This window comes from Mytilus galloprovincialis, chromosome 1, assembly GCF_965363235.1.
Source record: "Mytilus galloprovincialis chromosome 1, xbMytGall1.hap1.1, whole genome shotgun sequence".
Lineage (NCBI taxonomy): Eukaryota > Metazoa > Mollusca > Bivalvia > Mytilida > Mytilidae > Mytilus > Mytilus galloprovincialis.
The window spans coordinates 101,475,448-101,502,179 of record NC_134838.1 but is presented as its reverse complement, the minus strand read 5'-3'; the positions used below and the strand labels follow the sequence as shown (position 1 = coordinate 101,502,179).

The 26,732-nt window shown below is 32.9% G+C and overlaps 1 protein-coding gene across 1 annotated transcript in view; it reads left to right on the top strand.

The window, feature by feature from the left end:
• LOC143047562 (uncharacterized) overlaps positions 1-25,264 on the top strand; it is a 30,615-nt gene extending 5,351 nt beyond the window's left edge. The window contains exons 6-16 of the mRNA XM_076220646.1: positions 295-445; positions 709-782; positions 909-1,134; positions 1,392-1,543; positions 4,716-4,872; positions 10,728-10,859; positions 11,270-11,428; positions 12,181-12,271; positions 12,914-13,007; positions 22,839-23,198; positions 24,274-25,264. Of these exons, the coding sequence (XP_076076761.1) occupies positions 295-445; positions 709-782; positions 909-1,134; positions 1,392-1,543; positions 4,716-4,872; positions 10,728-10,859; positions 11,270-11,428; positions 12,181-12,271; positions 12,914-13,007; positions 22,839-23,198; positions 24,274-24,987 (2,310 nt within the window). The 3' untranslated portion in view covers positions 24,988-25,264. The remainder of the gene's footprint in view (positions 1-294; positions 446-708; positions 783-908; positions 1,135-1,391; positions 1,544-4,715; positions 4,873-10,727; positions 10,860-11,269; positions 11,429-12,180; positions 12,272-12,913; positions 13,008-22,838; positions 23,199-24,273) is intronic.
• The last annotated feature ends 1,468 nt before the right edge of the window (positions 25,265-26,732 follow it).

Genomic DNA, 26,732 nt, shown 5'->3' with positions numbered 1-26,732 from the left:
ATAACATAAAGAACGAGAAACAAATATGATATACAGCAACAACGACAACCACTGAATTACAGACACTTGACTTGGAACAGGCACATTCAGAATGTGGCGGGGTTAAACATCATTGCTGGTGCCAAACTATCATAGCTTGTCATGCGGTGTTCATTTTGCTCATTGTTGATAGCCGCACAGTGACCTATAGTTGCTAAAATCTACGTCATTTTGGTTTCCTGAGGGAAAGGTTTCTCATCCTTCATCTTATTCTAAACTTGTAAGTGCTCCAATGGAATATTTTTTTCTTATTAGATAACACTTAACACATCAAACCAAACAGTGGCTACTAATATATCTGGTGTGATGCCTGGAACATCTTACAACTTTAAAATTAAATGTCGCCCAGAGAACTCATTTGTTTGGAGCGAGGAATCTGAAATTCAAGCTACCTCTGAATATACAGGTATTCACAATCAATGAAATTAATAAAGAATATATTGTAAGTCATTCAATATGTACAGATTAAAAGCATATCGAAAATGATAAAAGTTGATTCAGTAATTCAACTGGGCTGAAATACACTGTTAAATTTTTCATTGATCATTGTGCAACTTAAGTCCATTATTATTCAAACACCACATTAATGTTTCACAATATGGAATAAATATATTGAATTAACAACCATTTTCGGATACTATATGTTCATAAGTTGCATTTATCTTATAGTTCCTCTAACTGGGCCATCACTAACTTCCGGTGGATTTGTCAAGAAAACAGGAAACATATACATTTATTTCAAGGTAAAGTAAAAGATGAATCTGTATGTTTTGGTATTATTTTAAGACATTTTTTTTCAAATACAATAAGATCCTTCTAATATTTTGCCACTTTTATATTTTGTGATTACATTGAAATGGTATTTCTAGGAACCACAAAAGTATAAGGCACAAGGAAATATATCAAGTGTACAGTTAACCTTACAAAGTTTAATCTCGAATGATACCATGACAACCACTGTTCATGATACAAACACAGCAGATATAAAGACTTGTTGGGCATCTGGACATGCTGGATTTAGACTAAATGCAGTAGCAAAGAACCAAATAGGATGGTCTCACAATGTTACAGAAATCGTTTTCCATCCAGATAGTGGTAAGTAAATTAATCTAATTTAGAAAGAAAAAAAAAGTATTTATTAATTCGTGAGGTATATATGTTGACAGATTTTGGCCTTTTTAATTTGTTTGTCAAAACATATGTTATCTGATTGTACTGTACATTGAAATTTTTTGTCAAAAATATGTTAATTTGCACCACCTTTTAGGCAAATATTGTTGCAAGCTAAAATTCGAAGAATGATATGTTTACGACTATTTCTAAAATGTTTTATGGGTAATGCAATTCTATAGATATGCCTAGACCATTGTATGTCATTGTGGAGGTCAACAAAACTAGGAACTCCTTTACCATAAGTTATGAAGGTGATATCAGTTCGTCCAATATAACATATATTTGGTGCCGCGGACGTATAGGGCAGCCGTCTGGGATTGTTATATGTGAGGTTAGTACAAAATAAAATATAACAAAATACAAGAACAAAATGAAATAAAAATATCAAAACGTTCGACGACTCATAGTTCGTATAGATTTATTAACAAAATATATTCAATATTGTATACGGATTTTAGTTAATATATCATATTGAAATTCATGGGAGAAATTCCTTGGGATTTGTAGGAATTTTATACCGGCGTCACACATCAGCGTATAGCACCGATAATACGCCGGGCGTAGTAAAAAAACATGTACGGTGCCAATTAGTCTGTTTCCCGGCCGTTATTGAAATTCTCGACAATATTTGTATATTCCGAAGGCATACTGGATATTTTACGGAGGGGACCAACCTAGCTGCCAATATGCTATTAATTTTGGATACATTGAATTTGTCAATCTTATCTGTATCGTGTGAACATTAAGCGTATTTAGGCGTACTAGAAGCGTACACAAGCGTTAATCAGGCGTTCAAGTAACGTATGTTGGCGTCTGTCTGGCGTTTGTCTAACGTAGATGAAATCCACGCTACGAAGGAAAAAAAGATTTTTTTTAACACTCCGTAGCGGCGTACGTCGGAGCAATACGCTGATGTTTGACGATGATATTAAAAATTTCCTGGAGTTAAAGCGTTCACCAGGCGTATACCTTTGAAATTCGACGTACTTCAAACTTATGCAACGCACGTCTAACGATTTTGTGGTGAAAACTGGTGTCATGAAACAGTTCTTGTCTATCTACTATTAATGCTCGAGTAACACCTCCTTAACAATATTTTATACGTCGTTATCGAAGAGAATGAATGTATGTGTCGAAACAATACTTCCACAAAATAGATGGCTGTCTTGACAAATGTTTTTTACTATCTTTTTTTGCGAAAAAACTCATCATTGATAATAGGCTTAAAATGTGTATGACAGACGCACATTTCGTCTAAAAAAGACTATATAAAAAAAGTAAAATCACAAAAATACTGAACTCCGAAAATTCAAAACGGAAAGTCCCTAATCAAATGGCAAAATCAAATGATAAAATACATCAAACGAATGGACAACAACTGTCATATTCCTGACTTGGCACAGGCATTTAGAAATGTAGAAAATGGTGGATTGAATCTTGTTCGAGAGCGCTAAACCTCTCACTTGTATGACAGTCGCATCAAATTCCTTTATATTTCAACGATGCGTGAACAAAACAGACATAAAAGGTAAAATAGTCAAAATATGGGTACATTGTGTCACAATCTCAAAACAAACAAATATTTAACAAAAAACACAAAAAGCATAAGTGATGCTAAAAAAAAATAGAAGTATAAAACATTTTTTTAACTTATCAACAAAAAGAAATAAACACAAGCTTCTAAAATTATTTGATGTGGATCCTTGAACTCTTTCATCTTGTAATAGTATTAAACATTTGACTTTTCTACACTTTACCCAAGTATTTCCCATTCCAAACTAAAAGACAAATTGAAAGAGTTGGTATTGCTTTGTTTCATAAAAAAGAATGACCAGCAAAGATACAAATACATTGTCTTAGGGTGGGATAAATCCTCCTTTGTAAAGGATCACACTGATTCAAACAAAAAAATTCTGAAACTGACATTATCAAGATGCTTGCTTTCTTAATTGACAATATATTTGTTAAGTTTTTGAGGACGTGTTTTTCAACAGACTGTCCAATGGGAACCAATTGTGCCCCTCATCTTGCCGACTTGTTTCTTTATTATCATGAGGCCGTTAGCAATATCCTTTAATTTTACTTTCCGCTATATAGATGATGTTCTTTCACTAAATCATTCGAAATTTTGTGACTAGGTTGAACGCATCTATCCCATCGAACAAGAGATAAAGGATGCAACATATAAAGCTTACTCTGTCTCATATCTTGACCTTCATCTAAAAATTGACAATGAGGCTCGGTTGAAAACAAAATTTTAAGACAAACGAGATCAGCTCCTCAATTGTGAACTTTCCATTTCTATGTAGCAACATTCCAGCAGCGCCTGCATACGGAGTATATATCTCCCAATTGATATGATATTCCTGCGCCTGTCTTTCCTATCATGATTTCCCTGATAGAGAGTCGCTGCTCACAAGGAAGCTATTAAACCAAGAGTTCCAAATGGTGAAGTTGAAATCATCCCTTCGTAAATTTTACGGACGCCATCACGAGTTGGTTGACCGTTATGGAATAACCGTTTCACAGATGATATCGGATATGTTTCTTACGTTGTAACTACAATCCCCTTCCCTTTTCATGAATGTGACCTACCGAATTAGACTATTTATCGAGTATGAAATAACGTGAGCAACACGACAGATAACTCCTGTTAAGCAGGATCTGCTTACCCTTCCGGATCACCTGAGATTACCCAAGTTTTTGTTGGGGTTCGTGTTGCTCACTCTTCAGTTTTCAGTTTCCCTAAGTACAATGATGTAAGACAGATCCTTCTTGATTCCATTAACTCCATTACTGATAATGTTGATATAAATATTGAATTATTACTTTTTGGAAACAGATACTTTTCATATGATATGAATATTGCTATTTTTAAATCTGTTCATAAATATATCAGTGACACTCAACGTTTTGTTTGAAACTAACTTATTTTTTGTTTCATTTAGTTTTATTTTTCATTTTTTTCCTCCACTTAAACATTAATTCATTTAATCCACTAAGCAAGCTTAGTGTCTCTTTCAAGCCATATATATTTCTAATGACTTATAAAGGATATTTGCATGTTTCAAGGTTCTTGAATACATGATGAGTAATTGCCTATATACTTAAATATACTTTGCATTTAGTAAGTAACACTGTAAACATATATATTTGCTCGTGTGTGCTCATAAGTAGCATGCATGTTCCACTATATGTATATTGCATTATTTTAATACAGTTGTTATAATTGAATTATACCTTGAACATGTAATATGGAGAGAGCTTTTATAGGCTGTGCCTGTTGCTCAATCCTTTTCATATCTTAATGAATAAAATATGTTTAAAATTCAGTTTTCCATGTTGTTTCTTGTTTACAATTATTTGTCTGTTTGTCTTTTCACTTTTAGCCATGGCGTTGTCAGTTTTTTTTCGATTTATGTGTTTGACATTTTGAAGAAATAAGTTGTTATAAGTAAAACGATTTATGATGTATTACAAGAACTTTACTACTTGTATTTTAGGAAGATGTTAACTGGAAATATTCTACAGATGAAAAGTTAACCGGAATACTGGATACTCAGTTCAGTGATCGTTGGCATTTTGGAATGTCTATTTCAACGAACAAAAAAGATTCTGGCATCGAATGGGAAAATTGTGTATTTCATCCGACAGAAAGAGGTATGTCTTTATTTGTCGCATGCATTCTCATTATCCTTATTCTTAATTAATATCCATGTACCTTGTTAAAATCAACTTTCCCCGTTGCAAATTTTTTATTTATCAACTAATCGCGGGGGTAGATTTCGGGAAAAAAATCACTTTTTCTGGAAATCCTTTGATGCCGACGAATCACTCTTTGTTGGTGGAGGTTTCGCTCCCGAGGATATTACCTGTCAAGTAGTCAGCACTTCGGTGTTAACATGAATATCAATTATGTGGTCATTTTTATAATTTTCTGTTTCAAAAGTATGAATTATTCGAAATACTAAGGATTTTCTTATCCCAGGCATAGATAACCTTAGCCGTATTTGGCACAACTTTTTGAAATTTTGGGTCATAAATGCTCTTCATCTTTGTATTTTTTATTTTTTTTGGCTTTCTAACTATTTTGATCTGAGCGTCACAGATTGGTCTTATGTAGACGAAACGCGCGTCTTGCGTATTAAATTATTAGCCTGGTACCTTTGATATCTATTTGTCCATCAATTTCGATGTTTTCTATAGTTAGTCCAATGTTTACCACTTTAGTTGTATCTGAAGGTAGATCATCTAAGATTATTGGCTTGAATCTATTATTTTTAAGAAGAAAATAGCAATTATTCATTGGTTTATAAATAAATTTTGACAGCAGACGATTTATAGCATATTTTACTAAAACCAACCGTTGATAAATTAAGAAAACACCAAGAACATAAGGTCACGACTACCACAAGCAAAAATGGCCACAGATAAATTTCGTTATTCTATTCTATTCATCGGAACTAAACACATTTATTCAAAAACCAGTTTTTGGCATGACACTGGTTATGTTCTTCTCATATATGTTATGATGGTATGATACTAAACCCCTAACGGGAAGGATTGTGCCTGATGTTCATATGATGAAATCATAATCTTTCAGTCAGTTTAATTGAAGTCTGGAGCTGGTACGTCAGTTAACTGCTAGTAGTCTGTTGTTATTTATGTATTATTGTCATTTTGTTTATTTTCTTTGGTTACATCTTCTTACATCAGACTCGGACTTCTCTTGAACTGAATTTTAATGTGCGTATTGTTATGCGTTTATTTTTCTGCATTGGCTAGAGGTATAGGGGGAGGGTTGAGATCACACAAACATGTTTAACCCCGCCGCATTTTTGCGCCTGTCCCAAGTCAGGAGCCTCTGGCCTTTGTTAGTCTTGTATTATTTTAATTTTAGTTTCTTGTGTACAATTTGGAAATTAGTATGGCGTTCATTATCACTGAACTAGTATATATTTGTTTAGGGGCCAGTTGAAGGACGCCTCCGGGTGCGGGAATTTCTCGCTACATTGAAGACCTGTTGGTGACCTTCTGCTGTTGTTTTTTTTCTATGGTCGGGTTGTTGTCTCTTTGGCACATTCCCCATTTCCATTCTCAATTTTATTTTTTACAGAGTTTGTCTTTAGTGCCGTGTGGAGGCAGTAGAGTGTCTCCCCGTGCTTCAGGTTTATGCTCTTATAATATACTAGATTATGGAGTGTGTGTCCGAGCGAGAACTGCTCTAGTTCATTACTTTAGGAATATTTATCAAAAAGTAGTATTTCAATATTCAGCCCCATTCTACTATTTAGTCAGCAATCAGTCCTACCCTGATATACCCTATCTTTTTCGGGTAATTAATACTGATAGCGTTTGACATTTTTAGCTGAACAGATTTATCAATTTTACATAACTTAAATTATTGTATGCTGGTTCATATTCTGGACGCCTGTCTTTGCTCCTTTATAATATAATTCACTAACAAAAAACAATTATGAAGCTTAGAAATGGAAAAATATTAAATACTAAACTTGTTCAAAGGGTATCTACACGTCTCAATCTTCAAACTCGGTTATCTAAAAATACTACCATCGCTAACATTTTTAACAATAAAAATCGTGGTTACCCTTCTATCGATAAGTGTCATGCCAAAAAAAGACTTACATGTCCCCGTCTTTCCACCAACAATACGGTTAAGTCCATGTTTAATGGTCGCATATTTTCTTTGAATTTTGAAACTGATATAACTTGAAAAACAAACAGTATTATTTATTTACTCACATGAAACAAACCGGGATGTGATATTCAGTACGTAGGAGAAACTGGACGATATTTATCTAAACGCACTCAAGAACATCTGTATCGTTTTAAAAGACCCAATAAATTCAAAAGTATCATTTACCAACACCTTAAGAAGCACAACCATCCTTTTAAATATTTAGCAGTTCAACCTTTAGAAGTAGTAAATAAGCAGCCTGGTGAATCTCATTCAATGTTTGTACGATCACGGAAAATAATTGAATTAAATTGGATTAAAAAATTACAGACAGTCTACCCTCTCGGTCTTAATGATAATATCATGGGAATTGGTAATATATCTAGAACAGATTCTGTTAAAATTTTGGATATAGTTTCTTAAACTGTTCGTAAAAACCGTTCTCACGGTGGTAGGACAAATCGCAATCAAAGAAAATTTCGGACCAATCATACCAATATTTCGGACCTAATTTCTATTTCAAAAAACAACGGCAGACATTATCTGTTAACAAAACTCTGTTCATTACCGTTAATAAAATTTTGGAGGATTGCAACACAATTTCATATAGCAGTCCTAAGTATGAAATTGTTTAAATTATTATGGCATGTTGTTATTCTAAACTATTTCCCAAAATTGATCGCCCTGAAGATCATAAAAAACACTTTATTAAAATAAAGTATGTCAATAAAGGTTTTGATTTTGTAAATATTGCCGGTATATTTAACGACCATTCTGTTAAAGAACAAATTCCTGGATATTTTGACAATACTGAGCTACCTCTTATTTGTTATATTTACAAGAAATCTACCCGGAAATTTGTGTTTAATTATAGTCAACTGTGTAAAGATGTTAATATCAGTGAAAATACACCTACTTCATGTCATTGTAGTACCTCCGAATATATTTATGGACCCATTTCCATGTTCAAGACCGAGAGTTAAAATCATTCCTCAGTAAAGGACCTAAATATCGTCCCCCGTCAATTATTAATTCGAATGAGTATCGTAATATCATCCACGACTCACTCCATACTTACTGTATGAAATGGATAAAACGGGAAAAAGCTGACCAAAAATCTTTGGACTCTTTTTTTAATTCAGTAATGAAGATAGTTGATATACGTATTCAACATTTTAAAGAACATTTTACTATTAACAATAACCACAAAAAACCTATTTCTCGTATCAAACATAAACTGAAAGAACTAGCCAAGAAATTTGTTTTTGTCCCGGCCGATAAAGCTGCTAATAATATTATTATTGTTTGACGTAAATTTTACATTGAGGTTCTGAAAAAAGAAATCACCAATTCACCAACATTCCAACTGACTCCATTTTCAGAAAACGACATCTGTAACAAACATAAACTTTTAGCTACCGCTTTACAGGCAGAGCCAAATACAATGAAAGTCCCAACTATGTACTGGCTTCCGAAGCTACACAAAACACCTTACAAATATAGATTTATTTCGTCTTCAAGCCATTGTTCCACTACTAAATTGTCTACTCTTCTTACCAGCACACTTGGTACAATTAAAAACCTGATAATAAATTGTTCAAATAAGGCCTTCGAAAATAGTGGAATTAATTACTTTTGGAGTGTCAAGAACTCGTTGGAAGTACTTGATAAATTGCATGCTTATATTAGTGATTTTAAATCTGTTCAAAGTTTTGATTTTTCTACCCTGTATACCACATTGCCTCACATTCTCATTAAGAAAAAATTCACACACCTATTTAAATGGGCATTTAAAAAGTCAGAATGTGAATATATATGTTCAAACTCTTTTAGGTCATTTTTAAGTAGCAATAAACAAAAAAACTATGTCAATTGGACATGCTTTAATACTATATATGCCCTTGAATTTTTACTAAATAACATTTTTGTTCGCTTTGGGGATTCCGTATATCGTCAGATTATCGGAATTCCAATGGGGACTAACTTATTGCGGACCTGTTTTTGTATTGCTATGAGTTACAATTTATGACAAAAATAAGCAAAGACCCATCGAAACATCATCTGATAAACAAATTTAATAATTCTTTTAGATATTTGGATGATATTTTGGCTCTCAATAATGACGACTTCAGTATGTATATTAAAGAAATTTATCCTGTTGAACTTACTTTAAATAAAGCTAATACTAACAATGACCACTGCCCTTTCCTCGATCTTGATATCTATATCACTAACGGAAAGCTGAATACTAAAATTAATGATAAAAGAGATGATTTTTCATTTCCTATCGTTAATTATCCATTTTTAGATGGTGACGTTCCCTTGTCACCATCTTACGGTGTTTATATATCTCAATTTGTACGATTCGCTCGTGTATGTAACAATATTTTAGATTTTAACGAGAGAAATTTATGTATTACTGAAAAATTATTACACCAGGGTTTTCGATATCACAAACTAGTCAAAACATTTACTAAATTTTATCATCGGTATAAGGACATCATTCGTAAATATAGCTCAACATGCAGACTTCTTATACGTTCAGGTATTTCACATCCAATTTTTTATGGAAATATTCTTTATAAAGCACAAAGGTGTCAGTATTCACCTCAAAAACTAACAAAACCTTTGAATAGACTTATTAAGAAGGGATATAGTTACGATACTGTTGTCAGGTCATTAAAGATTGCATATTTTGGCGTTAATATTGATTCACTTAAAGGGTCTTTGCATCGGAACTAAACACATTTATTCAAAAACCAGTTGTTGGCATGACACGGGTTATGTTCTTCTCATATATGTTATGATGGTATGATACTAAACCCCTAACGGGAGGGATTGTGCCTGATGTTCATATGATGAAATCATAATCTTTCAGTCAGTTTAATTGAAGTCTGGAGCTGGCACGTCAGTTAACTGCTAGTAGTCTCTTGAACTGAATTTTAATGTGCGTAATGTTATGCGTTTACTTTTCTACATTGGCTAGAGGTATAGGGGGAGGGTTGAGATCTCACAAACATGTTTAACCCCGCTGCATTTTTGCGCCTGTCCCAAGTCAGGAGCCTCTGGCCTTTCTTAGTCTTGTATTATTTTAATTTTAGTTTCTTGTGTACAATTTGGAAATTAGTATGGCGTTCATTATCACTGAACTAGTATATATTTGTTTAGGGGCCAGTTGAAGGACGCATCCGGGTGCGGGAATTTCTCGCTACATTGAAGACCTGTTGGTGACCTTCTGCTGTTGTTTTTTTTTTTTTCTATGGTCGGGTTGTTGTCTCTTTGGCACATTCCCCATTTCCATTCTCCATTTTATTGATTAAAGTGAATCAAGAAATACCTTTCGAACGCACACAATTTATAAATTTCATTTTCATTTACCAGTACTGGATCGATACTTCTACTGGTTGACTGTTATTCCCACCAAGTGTATTTATAGCTCAGTAGTCAGTATTGAGGTACTGCAATGATTTCTAAAAATTCCCCGAGGATGAATTAGAAAAATACTAAAAATTTGGAGGTGTGAATTACCTGTAACAAACTCTTCGATGAATTTGAATGTGTAGTACAATTGTGGCGATATGAAATTCATATCGTTTCTACTAATCATGTATTGAAACCTTTTTTTCAGTCAAACTAGTAACATTATATATTTTTTTAAGTTTACATGTATATATATATCCTTGTGTCCTTTTCGTGACTTGTTTATATCTAGGGCAAGACTTATAATAGAACCCCTCCCCTTTTCATGTGAATCTCAATAATAGAGTTTAAAATTAAGTGTATTCTAATGTAACCCAAATATAATTTATCATTTCAGATAATAGAAATTTAAAACCGACAATTAACAAAATTGGTACCACCTTTATCATGTTAATGATTCCAAGAAGTTTCTGTCAGCCAAATGGATACAGACCATTACAGTACTCTGTTCAATACGGACTCTTAAATAGTAAGTGTTTCGTTTTCATTCCTTAAACGAATTATACATCAGTGGATCGATGTGTATGTTCATGGAATTATATAGAGTACTTAGAGCTTTTGCCTACAAAGAAGGTGCAAGGAATGCCTAAATTTAAAAGCGAATTTAAAAAGTCGCCACTATCAACCTATATATGTATAGCCACAATCTATTCACCATACAACTTTCAACCAATAATGTAAAACAGCGAGAATTGCTAATGCGATAACTTTCGTGTGAACAGTTTGGGGAATATACATGCGCTCAATGGCTAAACTCCAAATACCTTTCTTAAGTCGATAATATTTGAAAATTATTCAAGTACAGAGTGTATAAAAAAGTCATGTCTACAAACTTTGTTATTGAATATATTTGAGATAATCGGACCTTTATCTTTTTAGACCGTGTGACAAATAAAACAACATGGAAAGCTTCCAGTACAAGAAACAACATAACTATTGACGGGCTGAAGTCAAATAATGTCTATAAACTGGTCTACAGCACAGAATATAATTACGGAACAAACCTTCCAGTTACTTTTACTGTGACAACATTAACAGGTACATAAATATAAACAACTGAATTCCTTATACTATTTACCCTTTTAAGTGAAGAAATGCTGAACATTGTGTATTACTATAGTGTAGGGACAGGTGATTAGAAAAAATCAAATAAAGAGCCTTGTTTGATTTTGAAATATGGAAATTGAATACATTGCATTATATACTTATTTCATTACATACTGAAAGAACGCGAAGTATGTATGTTGCATGAATGGAGGGATTGTTTGAGGCATCGGTTGTTTGAGACAACGATTGATTGATATAGAGTGATAGATAAAGAGATACATAAAATGGATATACATGTTAAAGACGGGAAGAGAGCGAGAGATTTGTAAAAAAAAAACAATTTTTTTTTCATGTTTTACATTTTCTAGTATTGTACATTCTGATAGTTTTGAATAATAAAGGCAACAGTAGTATACCGCTTTTTAAAAGTCACAAATGGATTGAGAGAAAACAAATCATAATTACAAACTCAGACCGAGGGAAAGACATCAACTATAAGAGGAAGACAACGGAACAGCAGAAACACTGAAATGCATCAAAAACTAACGCCAACGTAAATAGGAACGGACTATTTCATAACAACTACCATATTACTGAATTGGCACATGGTATTTTGAGAAAGCATTGTAGGTAGAACCTTGTTGTAAGGCTAGCCAAACCTCCTGCTTATTTGGCAATGCTAAAAAATATCGCTAAAATGACAACACTTGTAAAACGAATGATTTTATATTTTGTATGTAAAGAAACGAAGGACTCAGCGGTATCGAATAGCGTTGTTATCTTGGTGATCTGTCTTGCTGTAGGTCTTGTGGGATGTGTACTTTTAGCGGTCAGGTATAATAATCTTATTTATTTATCATAAATGTAAGGAAATATTAAGTTGTATTAACTCATGAACAAAGCGTCTTTCCACGTTGTTTTAAAGAAAAGACACTTGTCAGTATACGTTGATATGTCTAGCAATTTGCGAACACTGGAATAGCAACTAAAAACTGATATCTGGATGCCAATTTTCAGTCTTAAACCTTGGTCAATATTAAACCATATGACAAGCTCCATATCAACACAAGTTTGGGAAAGTCGGAAATGAAAGATGTATAACCACTGGAACCGATAGGTTGTGTTGTTTATAATGGTAAATTTAAATAAAAAGCGCTGGAAGTTACTTTCGATAAATATATTGACCGCTTTGATATCATAAAATATGGAAGGAAATACTTTCAACATTCATAAAAAAAATGAAACACTACATCTGTAAATCTAAAATCATACACCTTATGAAGACAGGAAATCATGATCATGGCCAACGTAGAAGTAAGGTTAAAAAAAGATTAAAACAAATCAAAAGTAGAAAGTAATTATGTGTCCCGTTTCCTTTAGGTTGTAAACTAAATAGTCTTTCACACATGTCTTTGTCTTATTTAGAAATAATTTAGTTGATCATTCATTATTCAGTAATGAAATTCTCTATTTTAGATTTAAAGATAAATTGAAAGACATCTTCAAATGTTTGTGTTATAAACCTGACATAGAACCGCCAACTATACCCATCAATAACATTTCAAGACAGGTGAGATTTACTGTAGGTGTACTGTTAGTCCCCGGGGGTATTACCAGCATAGTAGCATGTACTTCGGTACTGACATGAACATGCATATATTGTGTTATGGACACTACTTAACTTAAGGAATATAATCCCATATGCAATGCTCCAATATCGAACTCCGTTCTTGTTTAAAATGTTGTCCTTTTTATTTTATCAGCCATTCAATCTTTTAATCAGTTTTTTTATTGGACTCACTGAAAAGCCATTTATTGTGGAAAATGGTATCTGGTGCAGTAGAATTTGAACCGTTATTGGTATAACTGAAAATGAATGTACGTGACTTCTTAAGTTATTCTAAAATTCCTACATGAATAAAAAGTTAAATAACAAAAATACCGAACGCCGAAAAATATTTCAAACGGAAAATACATAAGCAAATGGCAAAATAAATGTAAGTGCATATTGCAATATTTGTAATAATTTCATAATTAGTTTGTATTTCTTCTAATGATAGTACATGTATGTAATTTTAAAGTGTTTGTCTGTTGTTCGTTGTCTGTTAGTCATTTTTGTTTTTCAGCCATGGAGTTGTTAGTTTATTTTCGACTCATGAAATTGAATGTCTCTTTAAGTATATGTCGTTCTCTCTTGAACATATTTATCTAAAGGGAAAATAGTTTAATGGTCGAACTCGAATTAGAAGACAAATTAAGGTACCAAACAAAAACTGAGTGAATGGCATGAACTCCGCAAGGAGGGGGACTTTGTACGTCGGTAGGGTAAACGTCTCCTGTCATGCTGCTATGAAACCAGTACAATCCATGCGTATCGACACTTGGTCAACATGTCACAATCGGGATTATGACTGAAAATCGGAATATGTATATATCTTCGCATGCCAAAGAATTGGTGTATTCAAGTAGCGATTATACAAATAAAACACTTTGTCTTACATTGTTTGACTGCTGTACCCCTATTATCGACTTTTTTACCTATTGTTTCAGTTTGTTTTGTTCACACATCGTTGTCAATATAATGGAATTGTATGTGATTGTTATAAAAGTGAGAGGATTAGCTAGCTATAAAACCAGGTTTAACCCACCATTTTCTACATAAGAAAATTCCTGTACCAAGTCAGGAATATTACAGTTGTTATCCATTCGTTTGGTGTGTTTGAGCTTTTGATTTTGCCCTTCGATAAAGGACTTTCTATTTTTAATTTTCCACGGAGTTTAGTCTTTTTGTGATTTTTTATATGAAAATATCACAACCGGAATCGTTACCCGGTGTTCTAAGAAAGGTTTGCTTATTATGTGTTTCATACGACAAATTAAATTTTTCACATTGGAAAAAGCGGGATTGGAAAAGCGGGAATCACTTTCTGACTATAGTTACAATTTGACAGTTTTGGCTTGTATAGCAATAATGTGATACTGTGTTGATGCACTCCCAATTAATTGTAGTTGCTTTTCAGACTTTAGTTTTAAAGCATTTGATAAAGGGTATTACTGTTAACACGTTGTGTGCATGTAAATTGATATCAAGATTTTTATTGTGAAACTTGCACTTGCAGACGAAGAATCTAATTCCGTTTGTTAATTTTAGTACTAGTAAACAATTGATTATACATGTAAATTAAAAAAAAATATATTTTGAAGGGACATTTTCTAATGTAAGACTATTGTAACTCATACATTATTGCGTGTATTTCATAATTGCGATAATTACACAACAGACAAGCTTGTTTTGTTAATTATAGCGATTTCAAGAATGTTTAATACAATCAATACTATCAAAATCTTATTTTTTTATTCTTGTAAAACATATCTCGTCATACTTTTCGCAATAATAAAACATCGCAAAAATTTCAGGATTTACAGTGAATGACATTCCTTCACTTACACTTTTAGTGAAAAGATGTTGGGTGAAATGTTCAATTACAGGTCTTCGAATTTTGAAAATCAAGCTTAATATAATTTGCGTGTGCAATTTAATAAAATTGATCTCTAAACCTTGAGATTTTATCTTTATAGTCTATATGAATTTGAAATTATTGATATAATATTTCGTACATAAATGACAGTACATTATTAGTCTCCAAAGGCTGTTTGGTATAAATATTCATGTTTATTGACTGCATATGATTAAATTTGTTATATATTTATGGAACGCCAACACTGTCTTGTTATGACTATTTTCATTATATGATGTGCATTTACCTTTATTTGATGTGCATTAACCTTTATATGCTGTGCTTTTACCTTTATATGATGTGCACTTGTCATTATATGATGTGCAAACACCTTTATATGATGTGCAAATATCCTTATATGATGTGCAAATAGCCTTATATGATGTGCAAACATCATTATATTATGTGCAAACATACTTATATGATGTGCATATATACTTATATGGTGTGCAAGTATACTTATATGATGTGCAAATATACTTATATGATGTGCAAACATTCTTATTTGATGTGCAAACATTCTTATATGATGTGCAAACATTATTATATGATGTGCAAATGTACTTATATTATGTGCAAAGATCCTTATATTATGTGCAAAGATCCTTATATGATGTGCAAAGATCCTTATTTGGTGTGTACATATCCTTATATGATGTGCAGTTTTCTTTTTATTACGTGCAAACATCTTTATATGATGTGGTTGTGTCATTATATTATGTGGTTGTAATCTTATATTATGTGGTTAGGTTTACTTCATTATATGATGTCGAAACGTCATTATATGATGTGCTTTCATCGTCGTTATGGTCAATGAACATGATTACGATTAGAATGATTACTGTCTACGTCATAACTGATTCCGATCTGCTTCTGTAAACTATTCACCCGGCTCAAATATGTATCTATCGCTAGTGAAAGTGCAATTTATAGGGAAAATGAGACAAAGGAATTTAACAAAATCAACGTTTCAAACAATTTCGGTTGAAGATTAAGATCAGTTAATACAGGAGCTAGTTGAAAAAATTCCCGACTGTGGAGAAAATGATAACAAATGTAAGAGCCTTTTATAGCTTGCTATTTGGTTTAAGCATAGGCTCCGTGTTGAAGGTCGTACTATGACCTATAAAAAGTAAATACACAAAAATACTGAACTCCGAGGAAAATTCAAAAAGGAAAGTCCAAAATCAAAAGGCAAAATCAAAAGTCCAAACACATCAAATGAATGGATAACAACTGTCATATTCCTGACTTGGTACAGGTATATAATTGTTTCCTCTTACAAATTATGACTTGGATGGAGAGTTGTCTCAGTGGCTCTCACACCACATCTGCTTATTTCTATTCATTGCAAAAGACACCATTGAAATCACAGTCTGTTTCAAAAATATTTCATAACAATAGCTATAAAATTATCTACTGATGCATAATATGGCGAGATGGTTTGTTTTATAAAATGTTATTGAATAGTACTAATCTGTAAATGGTAAGATGTATAATGTAGTTTTGAATATGTACAATGATATTAAATCTAGTATATCATATAATCTATGCCACTAAAGGAAGAGACCGATTTCATTGAGCCGCAACTCCTCTAAAACCATACCAAGTCGGAAATATTTGTGATATGACGTTTACATGTAGTGTTTTTTTTTTACTTTTAACTTGTCTTTGAACCAATCTTTTTTCCACAGAAAACGCCAATTATGTGAGAAAATACCCAATTTCGAAGATTGCAAGCTTAGTCGACGTAGTTCCCGCGAAATGCGAAATGGCTATGTGGGTAATTATAAAAAAAGAAAAAGTGGTATCTTTGCTAATGAGACAACTCTCCACAACAGACCAAATAACACAGAAATTAATAACTATAGGTCACCGTACGGTCTTCAACAATGAGCACATATTGGATATACAGATTGTTTATTTTCAACTTATTTTAATGGAGATTTTTTTAATTGCTAATACAATTCTGAAACATGAGTACTAGTATGTCAACAGATTTGAAGTAGCGTCAACGATTTCTGAGATACAAGGGGTTGATTCCTGATGAAGTGTTTAGATTTAATTTTTCGTCCGATTACATCGGGTTTTCCCCATTGTGGTAATGGCACCGGATTTTATGTAGACGATACAGTTATTGAGTTAAAAGGGAAAAAACCACTGAAAATCACTTTTTGCCACACGTTTTCCAATTTAGGGTATTTAATATTTTTATTTTCCAACCGAGATGAATGGGGTGACGCCCGTCTTTTGCATTTTGTTCCTCTTTTTCGTCTCCTTAAAAAAATAGAATAAAAAGGATTAACTTTGTCATTACTGTATCTACCTTATTACTGTGTCATCACTCTTTGTTTCAACACTTTCCCACTCGCTGGCATCTCCGTGTATCATCGGTACAGCGGATATAGGTACCAACCGAGGGGTCGTGATCGATTTTTCGTCTGACACGGTACGAAAATCTTTGTTTTGTTTACATTATATCAATGTGTACTTCAATCTAAACATATTGGTTGTTCAAAGAAATGATTTGGTCGTAGGGTGGTTATTAGAGAAGTCTCACTATTTGCCCAAAACAAGAACCCTTACTAAAAACATATGCAAATACTTGTCAAAGAAGTTGGCGCTCGTCTCATCCGATATGATTCGATATTCATTGCAACTCTTTTTCTGATAGAAGGACACTGTTTGTGCGTAATAAGTATAGCTGTTTCAATAATTGGCATTGAAATATTTTGTACATAAGTTATTTTTCGATATTTGATTCCGACAAAAAGCGTTGTGTATAGCTGAACAAATGAATTCTTCTGTACGGTGCATAGTTAAATGAATGTACGGTATATAGTTTTTCACGCTTCGAAGTATCTATAAAGCTATATCCGCTGTACCGATGATACACGGTACTAATTATAATTTGAAATACTTTGTTTGCTTGTGACAATGGTGTTCGACAAGCAGAAAACTTATCACCTTTTCTATTTTATTTACTTTTGATTGACTAAATAACTTTCTTAGTGACTAAAAAAATTACAGGACTGACAGAACTATACTAGAAGATCTGGAAAGAGAATTAGAAATATATCTTAAGTGTTTTGTGATATTGTTTGCAGATGACACGGTGTTGTTGGCTGAAACAGCACAGGACCTGCAGACTCAACTCAATGCTTTCCATGATTATTGTAAGGCGTGGAACTTGAAAGGAAAGTTGACAAAATTAAAGTCTTTGTGGGTTTTTTTTTGGACGGAAGCCAAAAAATCTCCGATTTTCTTACAATGATTCTAACATTAAGATGATAAAACAATATAACTATTTGGGAATTGTTGTTACTAAAATGGGAAATTTTAATATGACAAAAAACATTTATCCGATAAGGCTTTAAGCCATGTACGAAAACTTGAAAACAGGAAGGATGTATAAGATTTCTGTAAAATGTCAACTTCAGCTTGTTCGTTTATAAAAAAATATATATAAACACGTGCGTTTGTCCTCCAGCTGGCTTAGTAATTTTGAAACCTCTCTCTCTTGTTTTGTATATACTATAAATACTTATTAATTTTATCTCTGTATACTGATGTCATACATTGACTTTGTGAGACCAAATATATAGATTTAGAGGCCATAAGTATACCGGTATGGATTATTGATTGACGGTTATTTAGCGCCACTTTCAACACTTTCATGCTATTTCGTGGCGGTGAGTTTATATTGGTGGAGGAAGCCGAAATGCCCGGAGAGACCCCCTGACCTTCGTTTGGAAAACAGACAATTCTGGTCAATTAAGATTAGAATCGAGCTTACCTGCCACGTGCGGAATTTGAAATCGCACACCTAAGTGTTGACATGCTAGTGATACAGCAGTTCGACTACTTATAAAAAAGAAGATGTGGTATGACTGCTAAAGAGACAACTCTCCACAAGAGGTCAAGATGACACAGAAATTAACAATTATAGGTCACCGTACGGCCTTCAACAATGATCAAAGCCCATACCGCATATTCAGCTATAAAAGACCCCGACTTGACAATGTAACCACTCGACCACCGAGCGCCCATCACTTTCACCCGAAATGGATTATTAAAGGAGATATGGAATGAAGCTGAACTCGGTGCATTACATTTACGTGCAGCTTTTTATCATGTTTTTTGTGCATATATTTCACAGTTTCAACTATAGATGATTATGGGTGGATTCCTGAGGTCCAGCGGCAAATTGATATATGCATATTCGTACAAGAACATGTTAATGTGATATGAAGATTAACCCTGTTTTGTACTAGACCGACACCCTGAGCCGGATTTTTTTAACATGCTAGTTCAAAAAGTAGCATTCCGAAGGAAGACATTATATCACCTTACCCGGACACATTTTTCTGATTCCGAGTCGACCAGCTTTTGCTCTTAATCCTTAATCCCGCGTGCTTATATAATTAGCTGGGAAGCAGCATGTAAATATGAATTTTAAAGTCTTTGGTTTTGACCCGGCCGGGGTTCAAACCCACGACCTCTCTCACTCAAGGCGAACATGATACGACGAAAGGGGGGGGGGCAAGTTGTTTTGTAAATGTTTGATTCTAAGAGATTTTATCTATTTCAGAAGGGAATCGAACTAGTTTGTTTCCATTTAAAATGAGGAAAAAATAAAACAATGATGAAACTTTAAAAAAAAATTAAACCATGTTTTTTTTGTGTTTTTTTTTAAATTTATTTCGAACAAGGAATACACGTGCTCCTTCCCTCAAACTAGAGTCGGTGTCTACCACATTTATTTATTAATATATAATGTACAGATCATTTGTTTAAGCTTTGGATACAGGGATCTGACAACACGTCATTTTATTTTCTGTCCTTAGTAGATATAGGAAGATGTGGTGTGAGTGCCAATGAGACAACTCTCCATCCAAATATCAATTTAAAAAGTGAACCATTATAGGTTAAAGTACGGCCTTCAACACGGAGCCTTGGCTCACACCGAACAACAAGCTATAAAGGGCCCCAAAATTACTAGTGTAAAACCATTCAAACGGGAACACCAACGTCTAATCCATATAAACAAAACGAGAAACGAGAAACACGTATATATTACATAAACAAACGACAACTACTGTACATCAGATTCCTGACTTAGGACAGGTGCAAACATTTGCAGCGGGATTAAACGTTTTAATGGATCCAAACCTTCTCCCTTTTTCTGAAACAATAGCATAACATCACAACATAGAAAAACATACGATAAAATATCAATTGGCAGACTTAACTCAATCAAAAAACGTATGATTACACAATGAACGAATAAATTTGATCTGCGATATCTGAATACAAATGCACAGTTTATATTACATCAGCCAATGAAATGTCAGCCTTCAAATTTTTGAAGGTGTGTATCAATCCAACAAAACCGGAGAATTGAGCGTTTTTAATCTGGTGTCTAAATGAACTTAAAACACTGCATTTATTTATTTTTTACTGAGACTTGTGGTTCTCTTACAGATAGAGAGTGGTGTTTTGAATTTTTCAAAGTGAAGTTTTACGGCAGCGTCCGTTTTTTCCCAATTGTTTTTGTCTATCTTGAGAATATACAAAGAGAAACTCCAACAGCTAAAATGATCAGAAAGGCAATATTTACATAAATGACAATACTAAATTTCGTGTATTATCTTCTAAAAATATAGAAAAAATGCTAACGTTAGGTATACTGAAATTGACAAATATAATGCCTTCCCTCGTTAAAACGTTCATAGACCAGACATAAAAGAATTATTTATTAAAGGAGTAGGTTCAGTAGGACCCCTTTTTGGCCCCAAAATATAGCAGTTTTACAAAATTGTAAATATGTAATATCTTAGCTATTAACTGGAAAGTAAAATGCTTCTGCTACAGAAATATGGGCTGTTTTTGACAATACAATGCACATATATCGGGTACTAGCATCGTTAATTCATGCTAAATTACTGAAATCTTCACAATTTTAGCATTTAAGTAAAATTTTAGAAGGTTTCCGTCTTAAATGAAAGTGGCTGCATTCGTGTTCATTCATAATATTGAAATGTAAGGTGTATTTAATGATAATACATAACATATATAAAGGTAGAGGATGAACACTGATGCGGCGACTTTCATTGTTGACAAAAACCATCTGAAAAATGACGTTTTTTTGGCATATATGATAGATTTTTCATATTTAAGCTTGAATCGGAGCGTTTTTAATGACTAAATCAGTTAAAATCTTTCACATAAACTAATGGAATCAAATTAAATCGACACTTAAGTGTTTAAAAAGTGTCCAAAATCTTTCGTTAGATGAACCTGAAATTTGAGGCCAAAATCGGCCCTTACCGGACCTACTCCTTTGATAACCTTAACCGTATTGTAGACTTCGTATGAATATGTTTATTATTATTACCGTCGATTTAAACAAAACTTTGCAACTCGTATATATTTTTACAATTTTTCAACAATATCAGATGCGATTTTTTGCATCTTAAAACGAGGTACTAACATGGCAAGCTTTATCTCAAAGTCTCAATCATTTTCTAAACGGTAGCTACAGATTTGATCCTTATTAGTAAAAACGGTTACTTCGCAGAAGCAGATCGGAATCAGTTATGACGTAGACAGTAATCATTCTAATCGTAATCATGTTTATTGACCATAACGACGATGAAAGCACATCATATAATGACGTTTCGACATCATATAATGAAGTAAATAAAACCACATAATATAAGATTACAAGCACATAATATAATGACACAAGCACACCATATAAAGATGTTTGCACATAATATAAGGGAAACTGCACATCATATAATGATATGTACATATCATATAAGTATATTTGAACAGCATATAAGTATATTTGCACAGCATATGAGTATATTTGCACAGCATATAAGTATATTTGCACATCATATACGAATCTTTCAACATAATATAAGTATATTGTCACATCATATAAGAATGTTTGCACATCATATAAGTACATTTGCACATCATATAAGTATATTTGCACATCATATAAGTATATATGCGCATCATATAAGTATGTTTGCACATCATATAATGATGTTTGCACATCATATAATGATGTCTGCACATCATATAATGATGTTTGCACATCATATAAGGATATTTGCACATCATATAAGGATATTTGCACATCATATAAAGGTGTTTGCACATCATATGATGACAAGTGCACATCATATAAAGGTAAATACACATCATATAAAGGTAAATGCACATCATATAATGAAAAATGGGCATAATAAGACAGTGTTGGCGTTCCATATATATTGTATAATATTTCATGCATATGTACTAGTTGTACTATACAATAAAAACATATATCTATCTATCTAGGGGGCCTTGGTGGCCGAGTGATCTAAGTAGTTACTACCCCCGAGTTCGAACCCCCGCTCATGTGGGTGCACTCGACTTCAATCTTAATTGACTAGGAATGTAAGTTTTCCTATCGAAGGTCGGTGGTTTTATAATGGCACTCAGGCTTCCTCAACAAATAAAAACTGGACGCCACGAAATAGCCTAAACGTGGTGCTTAAAAGTGGCGTTAAAACACCAAAAATCAAATCAATCTATAATGCTGTTATGTCTGTCATGAAAGGTGACTTGTTTTAAAAGGTTTCAATTCTTTACTATGAAATTGTCTTATGTGCATTTTATTTCATTGTACATTAATCATTTTATGTGCTCTTAGACGCATTTGTAGGTATCCTGACCCCGTTTTAAGGAGGTAGTTTCTTAATAAAAAATATAAGATATATATATCAGCTATTATTTAGATTACATTATTTTGATTCATTAATATTGAATAGTTGGATTATATCAATATATATATCAAATAAAAGCTTTGATATATACATATGTAGGAACTAGAAGTAAGCAATGATAAAGTGGATGAGGATGAAAATGACAATATGCCTGAAAATAACGGCTACGTTAAAGTACATGTATTTGGTACAACGAATAGTAATCGTTCCAATAGTTCAGGCATGTCGGATGATGCTTCAAATTCAGGATGCCCTTTGCTTGAAACATCAATGGGAAAGTGTTTGCATTCTCAAAACAAATTGGAAAGCACTTCAGTTCCTGTAAATGAGTGTCATTCAGATCTGATTGTTGAAGAAGATCAGACGAGAGATATAAATGAATGCCTTGTACATTCTGTTGATTCATATGTTCAGAGCGACGTTTTTGAAGTGCCTAGTGTATTGCCGGAAAACTCAGATGTGAGTAAAATATTACTTTCAAAAAATCTTTAATATCAAATCTAGAGTCAAAGAACATAAATTACACCATGGGTGTTCAAGTTCACCATTAAATATTTCAAGTAAGTATGCTGGTTAATGGGAAACATTTTTATTTTACCTACATCGACCGAGGCGAAATTTGGTTCTGTAGCTGCTCCAAACATCAGTAATTTCATCAATTCAAAACACTAATAGGGAAGTAACCAGTTTGTGTCATGTGTCATATGCAGCTCCAACGGTTTTCTTTAAAAATCATTGTAATTGTGCACAATGGTCGCACACAGAATGAAGATGTTCAACTTCTTTTTACATATTGATTTTATTTTTTTCATTGTTTATGTGAAAAATAACGATGCTAGTCTTCCCATGGAATCACTATACGTATTACGGGTCACCTAAAAAATTCGCAAAAAGAAAAACACACCATACAAATCATGTAAGATGAAAAGTTAAATCTGGCATTAGTGCTATACAGATAAAACTATTTTAAGACTAAGCATTTTCTTTACTACGGTAGTCACTCGATTTTGTTGCATTTTGATTGGTTTCATCTATTATAATCTTAAAATTTTCAAATCTTTATAGCACTGAAGTCTCTTCTTCAAAACAGTATATCTTATCGGCCAATGCACGATATTTTTCTTTTAATTTTAAATCTTACTGGTTTTGTTTTACATTGCTTGGTACCAAAAATAAAGTTAATTTACCAAAACCCAGCTCATTGCCACCATACGTTCATATGCCGGTTTTCAATAAGAAACATGGTCAGTGGTTATCTTTATTTACATATCATTGTTGTATTTTATTACATTTGGTGCTGTTGGCAAATCTTACAGTATAAGGCTTTTGCTAATTTTCCAGACTCGGCAAGATGTATTTCACTACAGTATAGCTTAGAATAACTTCTTCAAAACTGATGTGTCCGTTTAAAAATAATAGATATAATGTTATTAAAAGAGTTACAAATATTATTATCTTCTTTCTGAAATAGTTGCCTTTCTATTTTGTGATTTTCATAAACTACCATGGTTTTAACATTCTATATTTGTTTCAGACTAGGTGTGTTGTTCAGGTAAGATGGTGTCAACAGGTAAATGATGAAAATAAAGAAATTAAAGAAGCAGGCCGAAATTGCCAAGTTCAGGAAAATTCATTTTATCCTGAAGACAATATAAAACTTAATTTAGCAAACGACTGCACGGGGTATTTAGAAAAACCCCTAGACAATGATATAGACAGAAGATCTAACCAAAATGATGAAGTTAATGTATTGACAAATCAGCAAGATACGGACCATGTTTCCTCATATGTACGTACAGAAGACTTGCGCATTGAAAATTTTCAAAATCAGCAAGATGTTAATAATGCCTCCTCGTACGTTCATTCAGAAGATTTGCAAAATATAGATTTGAGATATGTCCCCTCACACAAAGGCACTGAAAACTTTTCAAAGACACCATATTGTCAAAATATGGATTCTTTCTCTACGTGTGTCAACACAGAAGATTTGCAGAAGTACCTTACTCAACAAAATGTGGATGATGTTTTATACTCCCGTACAGAATTACTGCAGAACAATCAAGACATTCAAAATTCGCCTCCTGCGCAGGAGATAAAGGCGGATAAATCCAATGACGTTTCATCGGAATCGCTCAATCATCACTCTCAACCAGCAAACGACAGTAGCTCATTTCAAGATCAAACTGATTCAGGCTTTCAGTCAAATTCAGGGTACATTTCACATGAGAAATTAAACAACCTCGGCTAACATGTTTGTAATAAACTTTTACATTTAAGTTAGAAATTAGATAATTAATTTCAGGTCACAAGTTTCATGTCATTTCATGGTAAAAAGAAGATATTCTACATTAAAAATTGACCGTTGCTTTGGTTGGTTTTCTATATCATATTTAAGCTTAGTTAAATGCATGCATTGTAATACTACTCGCTATATGGAATCCCTTTGGTGTAAATTCATAGCAAATGTTTTTACTGTGTAGTTGTAATATAATATTTGCTTTTCATTAAATTGAAAACATATTTGTTGACTTTGTTTAAACGATATTCTGAGACAAATTTCAATGAAACAACAGAAAATGTGGAATTACAAAAATAGCAAGCTGCAAGAGAAATTCAGAACAGAAAGTCATTAATAAAATGGCAAATATCAAAATCTCAAACACATCTAAAGAATGGAAATCAACTGTCATATTCCTGATTTGGTACAGGCATTCCAACAAAATATATACAAATCAATGCTGAAAGATACAGTTAGAAGTAAAGTAGATTTTTAGTTATCACGATAAATACCATATGTTAAATCGGCTGGAATCTACATGGTCACGTTGTAACTGAATCAACCTTCTGTACCAAGGATATTCACTATTTCTAGATGGAAATTAGCTTTAAACGAAAAACACTGAGCTGACAGTTTTTAAGTCTAAGATTGAAGATTATGAGTGTAATAGTTTTTCAGTGTTTTGACGTTTTTCTCGGTCAATGGAATAACAAAAGGGGGAACGAGAATCCGCCCAGAAAAATTATGCATTTCAAAGATATCGGTTTCACAGATTGCATAGCAAAATGAAACGATATATTGTATCTTATAAAAGACTGCTAACCTTTTTACACATATCATATGCAAATAATAAAGATGTTTTGATTGCTAATCAAATGTGCTATTCATAGAGGCTTCAGTATAAATGAAAAACAAAAACAATCCACCGTACAGCAATGAGAAAATAGTATACCGGATACTAGCAGTCAAATCATACATATATTAGATTATATGTATGGTATATATTAGATTATATCTATAGTAAGATACATAAGGCTCAGATTTGACGAAATGCGAATTGATTCAAAAAAGAAAATCGACGTTCTGTATGGTACTACAACAATGAACGAAAAACAAATACTCATATAACAGACATCATTCGGCAAAAACGGGCGCAGGACATTTGCGCATTTTTACCTGTAACTTAGTGGACATTTCCGCAAAGACATTTTCTACACTTTGCACCTTAAACTTTAAAACACCTGAACTAAACTTATATAAAATACAACATTATGAACATAGAAAACTAAAGACCGAGCAACACAAACCCTACTATAAATTTGGTTAAGTTACATGTAAACTTGCATAGTTAACAAGTGCAATTGTCCAGTAATATTTATTGAGTATAACACAATGTTGACTTCTGTACCACTATTTTTGACATTTTTCCTTGAATGTATGTTATAATGTTCACAAATTGTTGTCATTATAATGGAATTTTATGCGACTGTTGTTCAAGTGAGAGGTTAAGCTAGCTATAAAACCAGGTTTAATCAACCATTTCTACATAAGTAAATGCATGTACAAAGTCAGGAATATGATAGTTGTTATACCTTAATTTGATGTGTTTAGGCTTTCGATTTTGCCATTTGATTACGGAATTTCGATTTGAATTTTCCTCAGAGTTCGGTATTTTTGTTATGCTAATTTTTACAAAAAAAAAAAAAAAAAAAAAA